The 24303-nt window shown below is 46.7% G+C and overlaps 1 protein-coding gene across 1 annotated transcript in view; it reads right to left on the reverse strand.

Moving 5' to 3' along the window:
* SNTG2 (syntrophin gamma 2) overlaps window positions 1-24303 on the reverse strand; it is a 1009087-nt gene that overhangs the window by 42569 nt on the left and 942215 nt on the right. The window contains exon 16 of the mRNA XM_063915497.1: window positions 14278-14388. Within this exon, the coding sequence (XP_063771567.1) occupies window positions 14278-14388 (111 nt within the window). The remainder of the gene's footprint in view (window positions 1-14277; window positions 14389-24303) is intronic.

Here is a 24303-nt window from a genome sequence, read left to right on the forward strand (position 1 = left end):
GTATTTTTCCGAAAAAGGTCAAAGATCAATCACGAATGACATCGACAGTGTAAAATTGCAACTTTTTGAATTGATTACGACTAATTTACTAAGCTGCCGTATTTTGCCTTTTCGGGTTTTCTGATGTCGATGTCATTCGTGGTTTTTTTCTGTTTTTTACGGCAGTGATTAGCAAAACACTGCCGACTTTTTCAAAATGAATCTCGGCCGGATCTGTGTGATCCGTGCTGGGGTTCATTTTTTTTTTTAAATAAACACTGTAAAACTTAAAAAAAATTGCGTGGGGTCCCCCCTCCTAAGCATAACCATCATCGGGCTCTTTGAGCCGATCCTGGTTGCAGAAATATGGGAAAAAAATTGACAGGGGTTCCCCCATATTTAAGCAACCAGCATTGGGCTCTGCGCCTGGTCCTGGTTCCAAAAATACGGGGGACAAAAAGAGTAGGGGTCCCCCGTATTTTTAAAACCAGCACCGGGCTCCACTAGCTGGACAGATAATGCCACAGCCGGGGGTCACTTTTATATAGTGCCCTGCGGCCGTGGCATCAAATATCCAACTAGTCACCCCTGGCCGGGGTACCCTGGGGGAGTGGGGACCCCTTCAATCAAGGGGTCCCCCCCCAGCCACCCAAGGGCCAGGGGTGAAGCCCGAGGCTGTCCCCCCCATCCAATTGGCTGCGGATGGGGGGCTGATAGCCTTTTGTGAAAATGAAAAGATATTGTTTTTAGTAGCAGTACTACAAGGCCCAGCAAGCCTCCCCCGCATGCTGGTACTTGGAGAACCACATGTACCAGCATGCGGCGGAAAAACGGGCCCGCTGGTACCTGTAGTACTACTACTATTTAAAAAAAATACCCAAAAAAAGACAAGACACACACACCTTGAAAGTAAAGATTTATTACATACATCCACACAAACATACAAACATACTTACCTATGGCCCCACGCAGGTCAGTCCTCTTCTCCAGTAGAATCCAAGGGGTACCTGTTGAATAAATTATACTCACCAGCTCCAGGGTCCCAGGCTCCTCGTAGCATCCATTTGTAATCCACGTACTTGAATAAAATAAAAAAACGGACACCCGAGCCACGCACTGAAAGGGGACCCATGTTTGCACATGGGTCCCCTTTCCCCGACTGCCAGAAACCCACTCTGACTTCTGTCTAAGTGGGTTTCTTCAGCCAATCAGGGAGCGCCACGTTGTAGCACCCTCCTGATCGGCTGTGTGCTCCTGTACTGACTGACAGGCAGCACGCGGCAGTGTTACAATGTAGCGCCTATGCGCTCCATTGTAACCAATGGTGGGAACTTTCTGCCCTGCGGTTGACCGAAAGTGACCTCACCGCTGAGCAGAAAGTTCCCACCATTGGTTACAATGGAGCGCATAGGCGCTACATTGTAACACTGCCGTGTGCCGCCTGTCAGTCAGTACAGGAGCACACAGCCGATCAGGAGGGTGCTACAACGTGGCGCTCCCTGATTGGCTGAAGAAACCCACTTAGGCAGAAGTCAGAGTGGGTTTCTGGCAGTCGGGGAAAGGGGACCCATGTGCAAACATGGGTCCCCTTTCAGTGCGTGGCTCGGGTGTCCGTTTTTTTATTTTATTCAAGTACGTGGATTACAAATGGATGCTACGAGGAGCCTGGGACCCTGGAGCTGGTGAGTATAATTTATTCAACAGGTACCCCTTGGATTCTACTGGAGAAGAGGACCGACCTGCGTGGGGCCATAGGTAAGTATGTTTGTATGTTTGTGTGGATGTATGTAATAAATCTTTACTTTCAAGGTGTGTGTCTTGTCTTTTTTTGGGTATTTTTTTAGTAGTAGTACTACTACAGGTACCAGCGGGCCCGTTTTTCCGCCGCATGCTGGTACTTGTGGTTCTCCAAGTACCAGCATGCGGGGGAGGCTTGCTGGGCCTTGTAGTACTGCTACTAAAAACAATATCTTTTCATTTTCACAAAAGGCTATCAGCCCCCATCCGCAGCCAATTGGATGGGGGGGACAGCCTCGGGCTTCACCCCTGGCCCTTGGGTGGCTGGGGGGGACGACCCCTTGATTGAAGGGGTCCCCACTCCCCCAGGGTACCCCGGCCAAGGGTGACTAGTTGGATATTTGATGCCACGGCCGCAGAGCACTATATAAAAGTGACCCCCGGCTGTGGCATTATCTGTCCAGCTAGTGGAGCCCGGTGCTGGTTTTAAAAATACGGGGGACCCCTACTCTTTTTGTCCCCCATATTTTTGGAACCAGGACCAGGCGCAGAGCCCGATGCTGGTTGCTTAAATATGGGGGAACCCCTGTCAATTTTTCCCCCATATTTCTGCAACCAGGATCGGCTCAAAGAGCCCGAGGCTGGTTATGCTTAGGAGGGGGGACCCCACGCAATTTTTTTAAAGAAAATAACCACTTTCCCACCCCTTCCCACTGATATACATGCACGGATCTCATGGATCCCTGCATGCCTATACAATCACGGATTAAAAAAGCAGGTCTGTTTTTTTTTAGCACTTTTTTACGAGTTGTAATTTTTCACGGCAGTGTTTTATTTTTTTTTGCTTTGCACTTCTTAGTAAATGACCGAGATTCATACTTAAACAGCCGCGTTTTGACCGATGGTGTATTCATTCGTAATTATTTTCATGGACTACCCAAAAATTACGAATGCCCTCATCACTGCCGTGATTAGAGTTTAGTAAATTACCGAGATGACACTTTGATGAAAAAATGGCATCTCGGTCAAAATCGGGACCTTAGTAAATATACCCCACTGTTCACCCTCTTCGGGTGTCATATATTTCGTTTATTGCACACGTGACTATCTTTGTTTATATTTCCCTTCAGATATGACGGGTCTCCCCGGCGCCTGTTTGCATTCTCGTTGCTAGGCAACGAACACGTCAGCTATGCGTCGCTCGGGCGCCGCACCCGGAAGTCCCGGACACAGACGCCGGGAACTCCTGTCTCAGCACGGCTTTATAAGGTGAGTGTTTCTCTGGGTGAGTTTGGTTCTCGCTTTTTTGCACATCACATTCCACATGGGTTTACTTACCTGAGGAAAAGGCTTGCTGCCTTGAAACGTCGTAAGACCTCCATGTTTTTCCTATTGTTTGCACTTTATTGTCCTGCCATGTTTTGCACATAAAAAAACTATTTTTTAAGCCCTTGGAGTGCCGCCTCTCGTCCTTTTCCAGACACACCTGAGCCACAGGTGGGGAAGGTATTGAAACTGCATTATTTCAAGGAGGGCACCCAGGCATGTTCATTGTTATACAGAGTGCCGGATGTGTACATTGGAATATATATATATATATATATATATATATATATATAAAATAAGATTTTAAACCTACCGGTAAATCTATTTCTCCTGGTCCGTAGAGGATGCTGGGGACTCCGTAAGGACCATGGGGTATAGACGGGCTCCGCAGGAGATAGGGCACCTAAAAAGAACTTTGACTATGGGTGTGCACTGGCTCCTCCCCCTCTATGCCCCTCCTCCAGACCTCAGTTAGAGAACTGTGCCCAGAGGAGATGGACAATACAAGGCAGGATTTAGCAATCCAAGGGCAAGATTCATACCAGCCCACACCAATCATACCATGTAACCTGGATCATACATAACCAGTTAACCATATGAACAACAGTAGTAACGGTCCAAGACCGATTTCAACTGTAACATAACCCTTATGTAAGCAACAACTATATACAAGTCTTGCAGAGTTTCCGCACTGGGACGGGCGCCCAGCATCCTCTACGGACTAGGAGAAATAGATTTACCGGTAGGTTTAAAATCTTATATTCTCTTACGTCCTAGAGGACGCTGGGGACTCCGTAAGGACCATGGGGTTTATACCAAAGCATCCAATCGGGCGGGAGAGTGCGTATGACTCTGCAGCACTGACTGAGCAAACACTAGGTCCTCATCAGCCAGGGTATCAAACCTGTACAATTTAGCAAAAGTGTTTGACCCCGACCAAGTCGCCGCTCGGCAAAGTTGTAATGCCGAGACGCCTCGGGCAGCCGCCCAAGAAGAGCCCACCTTCCTAGTGGAATGGGCCTTAACCGAATTTGGTACCGGCAATCCAGCCGTAGAGTGAGCCTGCTGAATCGTATTACAGATCCAGCGAGCAATAGTCTGCTTCGAAGCAGGTGCGCCAATCTTATTGGCCGCATACAGGACAAACAGAGCCTCTGTTTTCCTAATTCTAGCCGTCATGGCTACATAAATCTTTAAGGCCCTGACTACGTCCAGGGATCTGGAATCCTCCAGGTCACTTGTAGCCACAGGCACCACAATAGGTTGATTCACATGGAATGAAGAAAACCACCGTAGGCAAAAATTGCAGACGTGTCCTCAATTCAGCTCGATCCACATGAAAAATCAAGTAAGGGCTTTTGTGTGACAAAGCCGCCAATTCTGATACTCGCCTTGCCGATACCAAGGCCAACAACATGACCACCTTCCAAGTAAGAAATTTCAACTCAACCTTGTTAAGCGGTTCAAACCAGTGTGATTTTAGAAACTGCAACACCACGTTGAGGTCCCACGGTGCCACTGGAGGCACAAAAGGAGGCTGGATGTGTAGCACTGCCTTTACAAACGTCTGGACTTCTGGAAGAAAAGCCAATTCCTTCTGAAAGAAAATCGAGAGGGCCGAAATCTGAACCTTAACAGAGCCTAATTTCAGGCCCATATCCATTCCTGTCTGTAGGAAGTGGAGAAAACGACCCAGATGAAAATCTTCCGTAGGTGCATTCTTGGTCTCACACCAAGACACATACTTTCACCAGATACGGTGATAATGCTTAACCGTCACCTCCTTCCTAGCCTTTATTAAAGTAGGGATGACCTCTTCCGGAATCCCCTTCTTTGCTAGGATTCGGCGTTCAACCACCATGCCGTCAAACGTAACCGCAGTAAGTCCTGAAATACACAGGGCCCCTGTTGCAACAGGTATTCCCTCTGAGGAAGAGGCCAGGGATCTCCTGTGAGCATCTCTTATAGATCTGAGTACCAGGCCCTTCGAGGCCAGTCTGGGACAACGAGTATCGTCTGTACTCGTCTTTGCCTTATGATCCTCAACACTTTTGTGATGAGAGGAAGAGGAGGAAACACGTAGACCGATTTGAACACCCACGGTGTTATCAGAGCGTCTACTGCCACTGCCTGAGGGTCCCGAGACCTTGCACAATACCTCCGAAGCTTATTGTTGAGGCGTGACGCCATCATGTCTATTTGAGGAGTTCCCCAAAGACGTGTTATGTCTGCAAAAACTTCTTGATGAAGTCCCCACTCTCCTGGATGGAGATCGTGTATGCTGAGGAAGTCTGCTTCCCAGTTGTCCACTCCCGGAATGAAGACAGCCGACAGAGCGCTTACATGATTTTCTGCCCAGCGAAGAATCCTGGTGGTCTCCGCCATCGTGACTCTGCTTCTTGTCCCGCCTTGGCGGTTCACATGAGCCACTGCTGTGACATTGTCTGATTGAATCAGTACCGGTAGGTTTAGAAGAAGACTCTCCGCTTGTCGAATGCCGTTGTAAATGGCCCTGAGTTCCAACACATTGATGTGTAGACAGGACTCCTGGTCTGACCAAAGTCCCTGAAAGTTTTTTCCCTGTGTGACCGCTCTCCATCCTCGGAGGCTCGCGTCCGTGGTAACCAGGATCCAGTCCTGAATCCCGAACCGGCGACCCTCCAGCAGGTGAGCACTTTGCAACCACCACAGGAGAGACACTCTGGCCCCTGGGGACAGAGTTATTTTCTGATGTAAGTGCAGATGGGACCCGGACCACTTGTCCAGAAGGTCCCATTGAAAAGTCCTTGCATGGAACCTTCCGAAGGGAATGGCTTCGTAGGCCGCCATCATTTTTCCCAGAACACGAGTGCATTGGTGAACTGACACCCTTTTCGGTTTTAGCAGGTCTCTGACCATGTTCTGGATGTCCTGGGCTTTCTCTATTGGGAGGAAGACCTTCATTTGTTCCGTATCCAGTATCATACCTAGGAACGGTAGTCGAGTTGTCGGAATTAACTGTGACTTCGGTAGATTTAGAATCCAACCATGTTGCTGGAGCACTCTCAGAGAGAGTGCCACACAGCTCAGCAATTTCTCCCTTGATCTCGCTTTTATCAGGAGATCGTCCAAGTATGGGATAATTGTGACTCCATGCTTGCGCAGGACCACCATCATTTCCGCCATTATCTTGGTGAAAATCCTTGGGGCCGTGGAAAGTCCAAACGGCAACGTCTGAAATTGGTAATGACAATCCTGTACAGCGAATCTCAGGTATTCCTGATGGGGGGCATATATGGGGACATGAAGGTACGCATCCTTTATGTCCAGAGACACCATAAACTCCCCCTCCTCCATGTTGGCTATTATCGCTCTGAGTGATTCCATCTTGAATTTGAATCTTTTTATGTACAGGTTTAGGGATTTCAGATTCAAAATAGGTCTGACCGAACCGTCCGGTTTCAGGACCACAAATAGGGTTGAGCAGTAACCTCTTCCCTGCTGGTGCAGGGGAACCTTGATTATCACTTGCTGTATACACAGCGTTTGAATTGCAGCTAACACTACATCCCTTTCCGATGTGGAAGCTGGTAGGGCCGATTTGAAAAATCGGCACGGGGGCACCTCTTCGAATTCCAGTTTGTATCCCTGGGAAACTATTTCCAACACCCAGGGATTCAGGTCTGATCTGACCCAGGCCTGACTGAAAAGTCGAAGACGTGCCCCCACCGGTGCGGACTCCCTCAGGGGAGCCCCAGCGTCATGCTGTGGGTTTTGGAGCAGCCGGGGAGGACTTTTGTTCCTGGGCACCTGCCGAAGCAGGTGCTCTTTTGCCTCTGCCCTTACCTCTGACGAGGAAAGAGGATCCCCGACCTCTTTTGGACTTGTGCGACCGAAAGGACTGCATCTGATAGGGTGTTATTTTCTTTTGCTGTTGGGGAATATATGGTAAAAAATTTGATTTACCTGCTGTAGCTGTGGAAACCAGGTCCGTCAGCCCATCCCCAAACAATACATCACCCTTATGGGGTAGTACTCCCATATGTTTTTTGGAATCCGCATCACCCGTCCATTGGCGAGTCCATAAGGATCTTCTCGCTGAGATAGACATGGCATTGGCCCTAGAAGCCAGCAATCCATTGTCCCTTTGAGCATCCCTCATAAATAAAACTGCGTCTTTTATATGGGCTAGAGTTAAGAATATAGTATCCTTATCCATATTATCAAATTGATCTGTCAGCTCATCTGTCCAAGCTGCAATTGCGCTACACACCCATGCCGACGCAATTGTCGGTCTTAGCACAGCCCCCGTATGAGAATAAATACACTTTAAGGTAGTTTCTTGCCTGCAATCTGCAGGGTCCTTAAGGGCCGCTGTGTCAGGAGACGGTAGCGCCACTTTCTGGGACAAGCGCGTCAGGGCCTTGTCCACAGTGGGGGGTGATTCCCAAATCTCCCTGTCCTGCTTAGGGAAGGGGTATGCCATATAAATTCTTTTGGGGATCTGCGGTCTCTTTTCCGGAGTCTCCCAAGCTTTTCCAAAGAAATCATTTAATTCATGAGATGTGGGAAAATTAATAATCTGTTTCTTTTCCTTAAACATGTGTACCCTTGTGTCGGGGACCAAGGGTTCATCCTCAATATGTAACACATCCCTTATTGCCACAATCATACACTGAATGGTTTTATTCACCCTAGGGTGCAATTTTGCTTCATCGTAGTCGACACTGGAGTCAGAATTCATGTCGGTAGTAGTGTCTTGTGTTAAGGGACGCTTTTGAGACCCCGACGGGCCCTGTGAGTCAGTCCAATCCGAGGATTGACCCCCTGATGTCCCCCCTAATTCAGCCTTATCAAGCCTTTTATGTAAAGATGCCACACTTGCATTCAACATATGCCACATGTCCATTCAATCCGGAGTCGGCACAACCGACGGGGACACACCACTCATTTGCTCCACCGCCTCCTTGGAGAAGCCCTCCGCCTCAGACATGTCGACACACACGTACCGACACCCCACACACACAGGGATTAACCTATAAGGGGACAAAACCCCAACCAGGCCCTTAGGAGAGACAGAGAGAGAGTATGCCAGCACACACCAGCGCTTAAAAACACTGGAATATATATACCAGATAGCGCTTTTTATATATATAGCCTTAATTCCCACTCACTGCGTCTCCAAAGTGCCCCCCTTCTCTTTTTTCCAGCCTGTGAAGGTGCAGCAGGGGAGAGATCAGGGAGCCAGCTTTTCCTCGTGCAGTTTCTGTGGAGAAAATGGCGCTGGTTAGTGCTGAGGATCAAGCCCCGCCCACCCGACGGCGGGCTTCGGTCCCAGTAAACTTATATAAAAAATGGCGGGGGATTTGTGGATTTACTGTGCCACAGCCTAATCCTGCTTATATTGCCACAAAAATTAGGAATATTGCTGCCCAGGGCGCCCCCCCCTCTGCGCCCTGCACCCTCAGTGCCTGCATGTTTGTGTGTACTGGGAGCAATGGCGCGCAGCTTACCGCTGCGCGCTTACCTCATGAAGATCTGATGTCTTCTGCCGCCTGATGTCTTCTTGCCTTCTCATACTCACCTGGCTTCTATCTTCGGCATCTGTGAGGAGGACGGCGGCGCGGCTCCGGGACGAACCCCAGGTGAGACCTGTGTTCCGACTCCCTCTGGAGCTAATGGTGTCCAGTAGCCTTAGAAACAGTGCCCAACTTGACAAGCCAGCTCTGTTTCTCTCTCCTCAGTCCCACGATGCAGGAAAATAAAAAACCTAACAAAATTCTTTAAAACAGAAAACTCTGGAGAGCTCTCTGCATTGTACCCTTTCTCCTCTGGGCACACAATCTAACTTCGGTCTGGAGGAGGGGCATAGAGGGAGGAGCCAATGCACACCCATAGTTAAAGTTCTTTTTAGGTGCCCTATCTCCTGCGGAGCCCGTCTATACCCCATGGTCCTTACGGAGTCCCCAGCATCCTCTAGGACGTAAGAGAAATATATATTAGCACAAAGATGCTGCACTCATGGCTCTTTTCAATAAATCAATGCCAACACATTGCTCTAATTTGCAACATTTCAGTAGTCGGCACCACTGACTGCAACAATGACTGAAACGTTGCAAATTACACCAATGTGTTGGCATTGATTTATTGAAAAGAGCCGTGAGTGCCGCATCTTTGTGCTAATATCTGAATGTTATGAGGGTACTGGCCATATGTGTTTGTCTGCTTTTGGAGTGCCGAACCATTGTGTAGTAAGATATAAATATATATATATATACATATATATATATGTGTGTGAGTATGTATGTATGTATGTATGTGTATACTGTATTACTGTATATATATATATCACTGATATATACATTATGTCAGTGTGTGGTATGTAAATAATATATATCTATATGTCTCACACACACATGACACACCACACACATACTGTACATACATATACACAGATACAGTACCAAGGGCTGAGAGGAAGAGACTGATGGCCACTAATGGAGCTGCTTGGCTGAGAAAGTGCAGCAGCTCCCACACTCCTCCGGACATTCTGTGCAGAGAGCTCTGCCAACCAGAGCTTCCTGCGACAGCAGCTATGATCATGGTGGCGGTCATGGGGCGTAATTCAGATCTGATCGCTGGGCTGCTAATTTTGCTGTCCTGCGTTCAGATATTTGCCACCTCCAGGGGGAGTGTAAATTCTATGTGCAAGTGTGCGATCGAATGTGTAAGCCGAGCTGCAAAAATCCACTGTGTGCAGTCTGTGCGCAACCAAGGACTTACTCCTCCAGTGCGGTGAGAACAGGCTGATCGGGGCCCAGGGCTTAAAGTGGTCCTGGAGAGGTGGGGGAACTCACATCGCCCGCAATCCCTCCTGCTTAGTGCGCGCCGAAGGCGCGCGCACCGCATAAATGGGTGTGGCCTCACAATGGAGGGGCGTGGCCTCACAAGGAAGGGGCGTGGCCTCACAAAAGTACCACCAATTCAAAATAATGCTTCACAGTAGCACAATCTTATTTACACTGCCCGCCCCACATACTAGTGCCCTTTTCTCACACAATGCCCACAATAGCAGAGCCACTTACACACACAATGCCCACAGCAGTGCCCTCCCCCTCCTAATTTTAGATTTGGTTCACATTATATCAGTATATGTTGAACAACCTTTGCTCACCTCTGTTAGGTCTTCTGTGTGTCCCTTCTGCTTTCTTGTCTACTTTGTCACTCTCCTCATGAGTCCATACACTTTAGCGCTGTGTGCAAGAAACCGCATCGGCGCCCCCCGTCATATTTAAAATAGGACCAGTGACAAAAATTTAGGGGGAGGGGGCGTGGTCACAAAATAATACCAATTCATATTATGCTGCACAGTAATCTCCATTATTCAAATTACGCCGCACAGTAGCACCACTTACACACATTACACCAGGTAGAGCCCCTATCATGCGTTATGCCAGGTAGAACCCCCTTTTACACAGTACGGCAGGCAGAGCCGCCTTTTACACAGTACGGCAGGCAAAGTCCCCCTTATACACAGTAAGAGAGACAGAGCCCCCTTTTACACAGTACAGCAGGCAGAGCCCCATTTTACACAGTACGGCAGGCAGAGCCCCCTTTTACACAGTACGGCAGGCAGAGCCCCCTTTTACACAGTACGGCAGGCAGAGCCCCCTTTTACACAGTACGGCAGGCAGAGCCCCCTTTTACACAGTACGGCAGGCAGAGTCCCCCTTATACACAGTAAGAGAGACAGAGCCCCTTTTTACACAGTACAGCAGGCAGAGCCCCATTTTACACAGTACGGCAGGCATAGTCCCCCTTATACACAGTAAGAGAGAGAGAGCCCCCTTTTACACAGTACGGCAGACAGAGCCCCATTTTACACAGTACGGCAGGCATAGTCCCCCTTATACACAGTAAGAGAGACAGAGCCCCCTTTTACACAGTACGGCAGACAGAGCCCCATTTTACACAATACGGCAGGCATAGTCCCCCTTATACACAGTAAGAGAGACAGAGCCCCCTTTTACACAGTACGGCAGACAGACCCCTATTTTACACAGTACGGCAGGCATAGTCCCCCTTATACACAGTAAGAGAGACAGAGCCCCCTTTTACACAGTACGGCAGGCATAGTCCCCCTTATACACAGTAAGAGAGACAGAGCCCTTTTACACAGTACGTCAGGCAGAGCCCCATTTTACACAGTACGGCAAGCAGAGTCCCCCATAACACAGTAAAAGAGACAGAACATCCAGCACCCCCGTTTGCCCCATCACTACACCCCCTCTGTCACACAGTATCCAGCACCCCCTCATTGTCACTTAGCATTCAGCACCTCCCTCTGTGTCCCCCAGAACTGCTCCACCTCTGCACCACCATTACAGTACCGTCCATCCCCCACCCCTCCCCTCTCATCCCTCCACAGTGAACCATGAGTCTCCTGTAGAATGCCCGCCGCTCAGCCTCACAGTAAACTCCAGCGGCTGCGGGGGGGATTGGGCGTTACAGCCCGCGCTCACACTCCGGTGGCTACGGGGGGAGGGGGATCGGGTGTTTCAGCTCACACTCCGGCGCGGGGGGGGGGGGGATCGGGCATTACAGCTCCGGAGGCTGCGAGGATGGGGGGGTCGGGCATTTCAGCTCACACTACGGCGGCTGCGGCGGGGGAAGAATCGAGCGTTCCAGCCCGCGTCTCACACTCCGGCGGCTGCGGGGGGGATCGGGCGTTACAGCCCGCGGCTGCGCGGGGGGGTTCGGGCGATACAGCCTGCGGCTCACACTCCGGCGGCTGAGGCAACGGGGGAGATGGGGCACTGTTAGCTTCCTGGCGGAGTGGGGGGGGAGAAAGCACTTTGAATCTAGCGCCGATTGTGCGCCATTCACGGCTCCCGGACCGCCAGCTAACGAGAAGCTGCCACTTGGCAGCTTCTCATTGGCTGGCGGTCCGGGAGCCGTGATTGGCTCACGCCAGATTTTAAAAAAGCCTCCCCTTCTTTTGATTGGTGCTGCAGCCGGTCCGCGAGCCGGGATTGGCTGGCGGCTGCTGCCACCTTTACAATGGAGCAGGGACCTGATGCCATAGCCGGGCAGAGGCGGAACTGGTTCCGCCCCGTTCCGGCCCACTTTAACCACTGTCGGGGCCGGAGCTGACGTCAGACACCCTCCCTGAAAACGCTTGGACATGCCTGCGTTTTTCCGGACACTCCCTGTAAACAGTTGCGACCCACAAACGACCTCCTCCTGTCAATCACCTTGCGAACGCCTGTGTGATCAGATTTTCACACCATCCCGTCGCTGACCAACGATGCCCGTAGCTGTTGTCCGACGCGTGTGTGCATTGCGGTGCATGCGCAGTTAGGACCTGATTGCCCGCTGTTGAAAAACGCACAGCAGCGATCAGATCTGAATTACTCCCATGGTTTGGAATGAGACGGAGACACCACTCGATCAATCTCTGAAAAAGAGAATTTAGCCAATCAGGGGTTCTAGATACTTAGAAACCCAGCCTGCATGCACCACTGAGCCTTGGAGAGAAATAAAGTGGAGAGAGATAAACCAATCAGCTCCTAACTGTCATGTTACAGGATGTGTTTGAAAAATGGTACTGTAGCTCTCTCTATCTTAACTCTCTCCAAGGATTAGCACATATGCCCCTTAGTCCAGGCATCTGCAAGCATCTGGTGTGGGTGCAGTGCTCCTCTCAGTGGCTGGAGGAGATCAGCCAATCACAGTTGTTTAGGGAAGTGCAGTGCTTCTCTTAGTGGCAGGAGGAGATCAGCCAATCACAGTTGTTTAGGGAAGTGCAGTGCTTCTCTTAGTGGCAGGAGAAGATCAGCCAATCACAGTTGATTAGGGAAGTGCAGTGCTCCTCTCCTTGACTGGTAAACATCAGCCAGTCACAGGTGATTGTGGAAACCAGCTTGCAGGGTCAAAAGCTGAAGTGAGGAGAGAATGCTGCTTATTGTAGCCTTTAACACTGAATATCAGATTGTTCACCTTAGTATAATACTGTATATTGATTGGCAGGTGTAGAAAATATTTTCAGAATTTGGCAAGTGTGGACCTACTTTACATTGATGAATGTGGTTTGAAGTGGCTAATGTGTGACATGGCATCTAATTGTCACCACTGTATTGACTATGGTATCTTCCAAATGTGTTGGTGCCTCACCTATATCTATACGGCATAATCCTCAAAGTTAGCTGTGCTGGGAAGTGGCTGGCTTCCATGTCTGATGTGAGGAATGTCAGAAACCGGTGGAACAGGTTAATAATCATGTAGGGCAAGACACGTTCAAACATAATCAAATAGATAGTCGGGGCAAATATCTATAAGTCCCTTGGTATTTGAGTCTCAGGCAAGGATCTATGGAATATTACTGGTTTTCATAGCAAACACATTCACATGCCTCACCAGAGTGACCCTGAACAAGTGCAGCTACCATTGGAAACATGAGATGTGCCCATACGTCCGTGAGGCAGCATTGCAAGAAAGGCTCATATGGACTTTTGGAGGAATGAGAACCTGGGATCTTAAGTGAGGAAATCAAGAGTCAAAGTAGTTGCACAGAGGGTAATATATGTATTATCATGTAAGGTTGTGTCCATCGCATGAATATAAAATTATATACGTTTCACAAATTGCTATTTAATGTATAACAACAACCTATAGTTTTCTTTCCTGTTACTGTAGTGTTCTTTAACTTCTACTGTATGTATACAGTATTTTTCATATGACTCTGTAATGCTTTAATGACTATCCATCTGCTATATTTTGTTGATGCATGGTTTGATATAACTGTGAATATTATCCCTGGATAAGGCATGACAGTGGCTCCTCTAAAGAAAGCCAAATTATTAAGACCCCTCTTACATTATGCAAAAATGTTAATTAAACCATTACACTGTGCCCCTGTATGCCTGGCTATACTGCCTCAATTGGGAATGCATTTTAAATAAAAGAAGTCACTTTGCTCGTTGGTAGTATGTGTCCTTGACATAATAAGCCAGAGAACTATATTTTATTAAACATTTTAAGTTTGAAGTGCAAATGGAAAATTCATGATTAAATCAAAGTTAAAACATTTATGCTCTACCTACTGTCTGTCTAATTTAAGTGCTCATCCCGTTTTCATTGTGATTGTGCTTTAATTTGAATTATAATTTTTTTTAACATTTGCAGCACCTCATCCATAACTGGGTATGTCATATGCTTCTCTTTGATTATAAATGATTCCATAACCACATTACCTACCTTCATTTCAATTTGTTTTGTGTCAGCATTGTGAAAAAGCAGCTTTACTCGCATTTTTCCATCATCTGAGGAGCCTTTCAGTTGGGAAAACTTAAACCGCCAAATTATATTCTGTAACAACAACCGGGAAAAGGAGAACAGTTTCAATTAGGCAATTTGCTAAACATTTATCCTTTAACTCGCTACTGTCATCCTTTACACAGCGGCACAGCGGTTCTATTCGCACTGGGGCTTTGGCTGCTTTCTACAATACAAAACTATTACTCTACTTCCTTATACCACTGTATAAAAATTGATTTATTCTGGAATTCTTACCACTACTCTGGAAGGTATTATTATTATTATTATTATCCTTTATTTATATGGTGCCACATGGGATCTGCAGCGCCCAATTACAGAGTAAACAAATAGGCAAAACATGAAGACAGTGATTTACAATATAGGACAAGTATAGGGTATATAAACATAGCTGCGTCAGTAAACAGCACTGAAATAAGTATCTAGGTGGCAGAAAACCGAGCGATTCTGTACCATCAAAGGAAGTATTGAAAAGAAGATAGGTTAAGTAAGAGACATACAGGCATATGAGGGAAGAGGGCCCTGCTCGTGAAAGCTTACGTACTAATATATTTGGCTTGTGCAGACACCCATGGTCAGGCCAGAGTGTGAATGGGTTGGCAGGGACGGGGCAGAAGAAGCAGTGTGCAGTTCCGGAATGCCATTCTGGATGGTGTCATTTTTCAAAAGAGCTTTAGGAAAAATAGCCCTGTGTGTAACATTACATGTATATTTATAAATGTTAACTGAACCCCCCCATGCAATGTGTGGTCTGCGCTGCAGCCCACAAGCAGCAGCCCCCACTGATTAATATGGTAAATGTATCTAGAACAGGCTGTCTGGGCATCCAAATAAGAAGCACATTTGTTAACAAGGCCACAAAATGGCACTGGTTAGCGCTGATAAAAATATAGTCTTCCACAATAGAGAATGATGACATTGTTAATAAAACAACAATTACGACTTTCCAAATGTGTTTTATTTAAAAGCCATTGTTAAAAATCTCACCTGAAATCTTGTCTAAAGTTTACCATAAAGCACATGTTCTCAACTCCAGTCCTCAAGTTCCACCAACAGGTCATGTTTTGTGGATTTCTTTAACCATGCACAGGTGAGTTAATCTGTTTTGTTGGGTCAGCAATTATCCAACCCGATCCCACAGAGAGAAATCCCCAAATCGTGATCTTTTGGCAATAAATTGAAGGTGAGATTGAAAACCACTGACATAAGGCATGTGGGAGACTCTAAACCCAATTGCAGAAACATTCTATGGTCTAATGGCCTTAACACTGCACATCAAATGAAGAACACAATCTGTGCCATAACATATGGTACCAGAGCATAATGCTGCAGTCTCTGCAAGAGATTATTTAGTGGCGTAAAAGACCAGCAGTGCACCCTGAACTATCCCTGTCCCCTGAGAGCATGACGCCATGACATCGCACAGGGGGGAAGGGGCCGTCAGCAGTGGGAAGTGCAGCATGTCCAACTGTAATTTGTGAGCTAGTCGTGCACCCACACAACATACATATGCGAAAAAAGAGAAATATTAAAAAGTTAATTTTGACTTTATGAAGTCCAGTTCTGCTGTCCATATCCTTCATTTAAAGGGCAACTGTCAATAACCTAAATATGTTATTATTGATTTATATCTTTTAAATACTGTATCTGTGACTTTCTCTACCGTAATCTCTGCTAACTTTGTGCTGGAAAAGTAGTAAGTCTCTGAAGATCTATTTATTAACTGTGAGGCTGCTCAAAAAAGTGTGTCATATGAATCACTGTCTCTGGTAAATCTCAGGAGACAGGTTCTCCTCTCTTTTCTTTGACACAGAGTGCATTGCATGTTGGCTTATGTGAAAGAGCTATTAATAACATTTACAGAAATATATATATATATATATATATATATATATATATATATATATATAGTTTTAGGAGGAATGTATCAGAATAGAAGATAATTATAAAAATGTGTGATCTTTGGGGAAAAGATTAGCCTAGACTTCCTGTCAGTGATGTCACATAAAGGACACCATCACTCAGCCCCTTTTAGACCGATAACTGCTAAGCTGCCAGCCGTACACCAAATATAAGTAGACTGTCATATAATGCCATTTTGGATATGAATTTGAGAATGTTGACAGTAGCTTTTTTATTTAAGAAAATCTATATTTTAGGTTTACTGGTTGCGTGAAAGCCATACTCTTACAGGAATCCACATTTGCTTGTAATGGACATTTATTAGAAATACTGCAGTTTTAAAATTAAAATGTTCTGTTTTCCTGCTGTACTGTATGTGAAACCGCAGCACGTGTTCTGAGTACTTTAAAGATGTGATCAGCTGAAGACTAGGTGGGTAGCTTAATGCTAAGAGTTTTTGTTACATCTGCAATCTAAAAGTCGGCCCTTCGACTCAATAGTTTGCCACTTAGATGGAGAGGACAAATGCTGGACACAAGTGTATTTCCAGAAGGTCAACTACGTGTTCCATAGAACTCTGAGGCCCCTAAGCCTGTGTTAGTGCTGTTTTTGTCTGACTGAATCATCTTATTGTATCCAAAGAGGAGTATAAATCAATAATTTTTTTTTACATTATTGTAAACCATAAACTGTATATTCACTCAGATTAGGTGAACCAAAATAAATTGTGTTACCACATGACAACTGTGGTTCTGAAATGCACAGAAAGATGTAACACCCCCCCCCCCCAAAAAAAAAAAAAAAAAACTGTTTAGTAATGTGTTACATACAGTACTTAATAAGAAACAAAAAAATAAAACAATAGACAAAGTTCTTAAAGGTCAAACTATTCTTATATATTTTAGCAGTTTTGATTAGAGGAAGCCAAGAAAAAAAAACTGTCAAATTGTTCTCACATTAAAAACAAAGATTCTTTTCTGACTGTATTTATGACAATCACATCTATCCCCTGGAGGTACTATTCCTTCTAAGACAGACATGGTTCAATACTCTTACTACCCTTACAGTAAAGAACCCATCCTATGCTAATGGTAAGTCAAAGTGGATGTCATAATTCTTGTCACCTGCACAGATCTTCTGAAATATCAGATATACAGTATATTCTAATTAGGCCACCACTAAAATCAAGTGAACATTCTAAAATGTCATACAGTGGAGTGTATGGGACAGACAGATTTTAAATCCCATGTACATGCAGGGCCCTCTTTTCGTATGGGCTCAATGGGCTCTTGCCCAAGGGCTCCAGGAGTATACGGGCACTAGGCTGATAGCTGAGGGTCCCCTCTTTCCAGGGGTACCAGATTTTTGAAAATCGGCCATGGGGAACCGGTGTCATCCGACTTGAAAGCAGTGGTCCCAATTCAAGACTGTTAATTGCTCTTCCCAGCCAGATATCTCAGGTTCTGTCTGACTTAGATTTTTTTCTGAGGGTACAATCCAAAAGCTGGGACTCTCCCCTTTTGGTGGACACTAGCAGCTTGTCTCTGCTGTGCCCAGAACCAGAGATATCAGCCTTCCAGCAGCTGGTCCCTGCTCCAGCTCCACACGTCTAAAATGCAGTTTTAGATTTTCGTTGGTGAATTGCTCTGGCTCCTGAATTCTGATCCCCAAGTCACCAGTATCTCCTGAAAGGTGGGACGCTCTAGTTTTTTTTATGCCATACAAAGCTAAGACATATTTTTCTATTATGTCCTAGAGGATGCTGGGGTCCATTTTAGTACCATGGGGTATAGACGGTTCCGCAGGAGCCTTCGGAACTTTAAGACTTTTCAACAGTGTGAACTGGCTCCTCCCTCTATGCCCCTCCTCCAGACCTCAGTTTAGAAAATGTGCCCAGGAGACTGGATGCACACTAGTGGAGCTCTACAGAGCTTTGCTGGAAAAAGACTTTCCTAGGTTTTTTATTTTACAGGGAAGCTGCTGGCAACAGCTTCCCTGCTTCGTTGGACTGAGGGGGGGAAGTAGGAACCAACTTATCAATTAATGGTTCTGCTTCCGCTGACAGGACACCATTAGCTCCTGAAGGGTACTGAACACAGCCCAAGCCTGGCCAGCATTCACTCCCACAGCACTGCCGCCACCCCCTAACAGAGCTAGAAGTCAGAAGGCTGGTGAGTATATTACCGGAGTCCTGCAGAGAGGGGATCCTCCGGTCATCGTTGGCGGCATACAGGTACACGCGCATGTCTCTCAGCACAAGGGTGCAGAGCGCGCGGGGGGGGGGGGGGAGGGTGCTCTGAGGGCATGTATTAAAACTAGTGATGAGCGGGTTCGGTTCCTCGGGATCCGAACCCCCCCGAACTTCACCCATTTTACACGGTTCCGAGGCAGCCTCGGATCTTCCCGCCTTGCTTGGTTAACCCGAGCGCGCCCGAACGTCATCATCCCGCTGTCGGATTCTCGCGAGATTCGTATTCTATATAAGGAGCCGCGCGTCGCCGCCATTTTCACTCGTGCTTTGGAGATGATAGCGAGAGGACGTGGCTGCGTTCTCTCAGTTTCTGTGTTCAGTGTGCTGCAAATATCTGTGCTCAGTGTGCTGAAAATATCTGTGCTCAGTGTACTTGCAAATATCTGTGCTCAGTGTGCTGAAAATATCTACGTTCTCTGCCTGAAAAACGCTCCATATCTGTGCTGCATTGTAGTATATAGTAGGAGGACAGTGCAGAATTTTGCTGTGACCACCAGTATATATATAGCAGTACAGTACAGTAGTCCACTGCTCTACCTCTGTGTCGCCAAGTATACTATGCATCCATACCTGTGCTGCATTTTAGTTGTGCGCAGTATATAGTAGGAGAACAGTGCAGAATTTTGCTGACCACCAGTATATATATAGCAGTACGGTACAGTAGTCCACTGCTCTACCTCTGTATCGTCAAGTATACTATGCATCCATACCTGTTCTGCATTTTAGTTGTGCGCAGTATATAGTATGAGGACAGTGCAGAATTTTGCTGACCACCAGTATATATATAGCAGTACGGTACAGTAGTCCACTGCTCTACCTCTGTGTCGTCAAGTATACTATGCATCCATACCTGTGCTGCATTTTAGTTGTGCGCAGTATATAGTAGGAAGACAGTGCAGAATTTTGCTGACCACCAGTATATATATAGCAGTAAGGTACAGTAGTCCACTGCTCTACCTCTGTGTCGTCAAGTATACTATGCATCCATACCTGTATCTGCATTTTAGTTGTGTGCAGTATATAGTAGGAGGACAGTGCAGAATTTTGCTGACCACCAGTATATATATAGCAGTACAGTACAGTAGTCCACTGCTCTACCTCTGTGTCGTCAAGTATACTATGCATTCATACCTGTGATGCATTTTAGTTGTGGGCAGTATATAGTAGGAAGACAGTGCAGATTTTTGCTGACCACCAGTATATATATATAGCAGTACGGTACAGTAGTCCACTGCTATACCTCTGTGTCGTCAAGTATACTATGCATCCAAACCTGTGCTTCATTTTAGTTGTGCGCAGTATATAGTAGGAGGACAGTGCAGAATTTTGCTGACCACCAGTATATATATAGCAGTACGGTACAGTAGTCCACTGCTCTACCTCTGTGTCGTCGAGTATACTATGCATCCATACCTGTGCTGCATTTTAGTTGTGAGCAGTATATAGTAGGAGGACAGTGCAGAATTTTGCTGTGACCACCAGTATATATATATATAGCAGTACGGTACAGTAATCCACTGCTCTACCACTGTGTCGTCAAGTATACTATGCATCCATACCTGTGCTGCATTTTAGTTGTGCGCAGTATATAGTAGGAGGACAGTGTAGAATTTTGCTGACCACCAGTATATATATATAGCAGTACGGTACAGTAGTCCACTGCTCTACCTCTGTGTCGTCAACTATACTATGCATCCATACCTGTGCTGCATTTTAGTTGTGCGCAGTATATAGTAGGAGGACAGTGCAGAATTTTGCTGACCACCAGTATATATATAGCAGTACGGTACAGTAGTCCACTGCTCTACCTCTGTGTCGTCAAGTATACTATGCATCCATACCTGTGCTGCATTTTAGTTGTGCGCAGTATATAGTAGGAGGACAGTGCAGAATTTTGCTGACCACCTGTATATATATAGCAGTACGGTACAGTAGTCCACTGCTGTACCTCTGTGTCGTCAAGTATACTATGCATCCAAACCTGTGCTGCATTTTAGTTGTGCGCAGTATATAGTAGGAGGACAGTGCAGAATTTTGCTGACCACCAGTATATATATAGCAGTACGGTACAGTAGTCCACTGCTCTACCTCTGTGTCATCAAGTATACTATGCATCCATACCTGTGCGGCATTTTAGTTGTGAGCAGTATATAGTAGGAGGACAGTGCAGAATTTTGCTGACCACCAGTATATATATATATATAGCAGCACGGTACAGTAGTCCACTGCTCTACCTCTGTGTGGTCAAGTATACTATTCATCCATACCTGTGCTGCATTTTAGTTGTGCGCAGTATATAGTAGGAGGACAGTGCAGAATTTTGCTGAACACCAGTATATATATATATATATATATATATATATATATATATATATAGCAGTACGGTACAGTAGTACACTGCTCTACCTCTGTGTCGTCAAGTATACTATGCATCCATACCGGTGCTGCATTTTAGTTGTGCGCAGTATATAGTAGGAGGACAGTGCAGAATTTTGCTGACCACCAGTATATATATATATAGCAGTACGGTACAGTAGTCCACTGCTCTACCTCTGTGTCGTCAAGTATACTACAAAAGTTCAGTAAAATGACCCAAAAATCAAAATTAAAAGCGTCTGAATAGAAGCGTAAACTTGCCAATATGCCATTTACGACACGGAGTGGCAAGGAACGGCTGAGGCCCTGGCCTATGTTCATGGCTAGTGGTTCAGATTCACATGATGGAAGCACTCATCCTCTCGCTAGAAAACTGCAGTGCCACTCCTAGATGGGCCAGGTGTTTGTGTTGGCCACTTGGGTCGCTGAGCTTAGCCTTCCAGCGACCTTGGTGCACCTCTTTTTTTCTTTGCATCTTGTGCTGTTTGGGGACTATTTTTTAAATCTGCCATCCTGTCTGACACTGCAGTGCCACTCCTGGATGGGCCAGGTGTTTGTGTCGGCCACTTGGGTCGCTTAGCTTAGTCACACAGCTACCTCATTGCACCTCATTTTTTCTTTGCATCATGTGCTGTTTGGGACTATTTTTTAAATCTGCCATCCTGTGTGACACTGCAGTGCCACTTCTAGATGGGCCAGGTGTTTGTGTCGTCCACTTGGGTCGCTTAGCTTAGTCACACAGCTACCTCATTGCACCTCTTTTTTTCTTTGCATTATGTGCTGTTTGGGGACTATTTTTTAAATCTGCCATCCTGTCTGACACTGCAGTGCCACTCCTAGATAGCTTTTTCAAATGGATGGAGGCTGCGCTCACAGGAGGAAAAATGCTAACGAGTGCTGCTGGACCTGGAGGCGTCCTACCTCCTGTAGTGGAATTTACAACATGGAATGGTCAGCGCGCTCATTAGTGGAAATTGAGTGAGGGGAAAGAAGGTGTTGCGGGATGGAATACAGCTATAGGTATATGGATGTGTCAATCTGTTTGTGTATGGATGTAGGTTTAAGGCAATGATCAATCTAATGATGGTTTCTAATCATTCACTTTATTATGATATGGAGTGTTCGGATATCGTTTGCAGGCTGCCCTTCTATCAGCAACCTCCTTAAAATGATTTGATGGTTCCTTATTACACCGTTCCTTCACCACTGTCAGGTGTGTCCTGCAGACTACCCTTTGCAAGGTATACCTTCCTAATGGTATACCAAAAATGAACCCCAGCTCAGTTAAATGTCAGGTGTACCCTGCGGGTCACCTTTACCATAGGAGTGGTGGGTACCTATGTTCCCTCTGAAGCTGTGTCTTACTTGAATGTTTGGGGGGTATGACCAGTGCGGCGTTCCGCCTGTCAGTCCCCTCTCATGTGCAGCACTGAGGTGTGGGGTCGTGGGCTGTGTGTCTTACACTTACCGCCGGGGGCAGGTCTCTGCCTACCGCCGATGACCGCATCTCTTCTTTCCCCACCTCAGGCTATCAGTCCTCTTCCTCAGTGTCCTCCGTCTCCTTTGGTCCGCGCGCTGCCCCAGCAGCCGCCAGTCTCCTCCGTCCACGGGTCCCGTCTACCACTTCCGGGTTCGCGCGTCACGTGCACATACATACAAGGAGTAGTTTTGATACTGAATGATCTCCCTCTCCGGCCGGAGAAGGGAACGCAGCAGCATTCACCCCAGACAGAGCGCTCACGTGACATCGCACGTGACGCGCGAACCCGGAAGTGGTAGACGGGACCCGTGGACGGAGGAGACCGGCGGCTGCTGGGGCAGCGCGCGGACCAAAGGAGACGGAGGACACTGAGGAAGAGAACTGATAGCCTGAGGTGGGGAAGGAAGAGACGCGGTCACCGGCGGTAGGCAGAGACCTGCCCCCGGCGGTAAGTATAAGACACACAGCCCACGACCCCACACCTCAGTGCTGCACATGAGAGGGGACTGACAGGCGGGACGCTGCACTGGTCATACCCCCCAAACATTCAAGTAAGACACAGCTTCAGAGGGAACATAGGTACCCACCACTCCTATGGTAAAGGTGACCCGCAGGGTACACCTGACATTTACCTGAGCTGGGGTTCATTTTTGGTATACCATTAGGAAGGTATACCTTGCAAAGGGTAGTCTGCAGGACACACCTGACAGTGGTGAAGGAACGGTGTAATAAGGAACCATCAAATCATTTTAAGGAGGTTGCTGATAGAAGGGCAGCCTGCAAACGATATCCGAACACTCCATATCATAATAAAGTGAATGATTAGAAACCATCATTAGATTGATCATTGCCTTAAACCTACATCCATACACAAACAGATTGACACATCCATATACCTATAGCTGTATTCCATCCCGCAACACCTTCTTTCCCCTCTCGCAATTTCCACTAATGAGCGCGCTGACCATTCCATGTTGTAAATTCCACTCCTAGATGGGCCAGGTGTTTTTGTCGGCCACTTGGGTCGCTTAGCTTAGTCACACAGCTACCTCATTGCACCTCTTTTTTTCTTTGCATCATGTGCTGTTTGGGGACTATTTTTTAAATCTGCCATCCTGTCTGACACTGCAGTGCCACTCCTAGATGGGCCAGGTGTTTGTGTCGGCCACTTGTGTCGCTTAGCTTAGCCATCCAGCGACCTCGGTGCAAATTTTAGGACTAAAAATAATATTGTGAGGTGTGAGGTGTACAGAATAGACTGGAAATGAGTGGAAATTATGGTTATTGAGGTCAATAATACTATGGGATCAAAATGATAAAAAAAAACACCCGAATCCAAAACACACCCGAATCCGACAAAAAATTTTCAGGGAGGTTTTGCCAAAACGCGTCCGAATCCAAAACACGGCCGTGGAACCGAATCCAAAACCAAAACACAAAACCCGAAAAATTTCCGGTGCACATCACTAATTATAACCTTACTCTCACTGGCAAAAAGGGTACATACATGTACAGCCACTGATGTGCCATCCCCGGCTAGTATAAATATATTACATTGCTGAGGCTGAAGGGCGGGGTTTCTCCTCAGACTTGCCAGAACACTCACTGGGTGCCATTTTCTCCTGCAGAAACGCAAGTGTGAAGCTCCTGAATGCTGTTTCTCCTCCTAACAATGCTGATACAAGTACAGGATATTATAGAAGGGGCAGAGAGTGTTCATTATAATTAGGTCTGTGGGCCTATTATTGGTATGTGCGCTGTAAGTGGGTAATATTTCCACAATTCACAATAAGGTGCAGTGGTGGTCATTCCGAGTTGTTCGCTCGCTGCCGTTTTTAGCAGAATAGCGATCAGGCTAAAAATGGGCGAGTCTGCGCATGCGTATGGGCCGCAGGGCACACTCGCTAAGTATTTTCACACAAAACTATGCAATTTTACA

Source organism: Pseudophryne corroboree, chromosome 4 (genome assembly GCF_028390025.1).
Source record: "Pseudophryne corroboree isolate aPseCor3 chromosome 4, aPseCor3.hap2, whole genome shotgun sequence".
Classification (NCBI taxonomy): Eukaryota; Metazoa; Chordata; class Amphibia; order Anura; family Myobatrachidae; genus Pseudophryne; species Pseudophryne corroboree.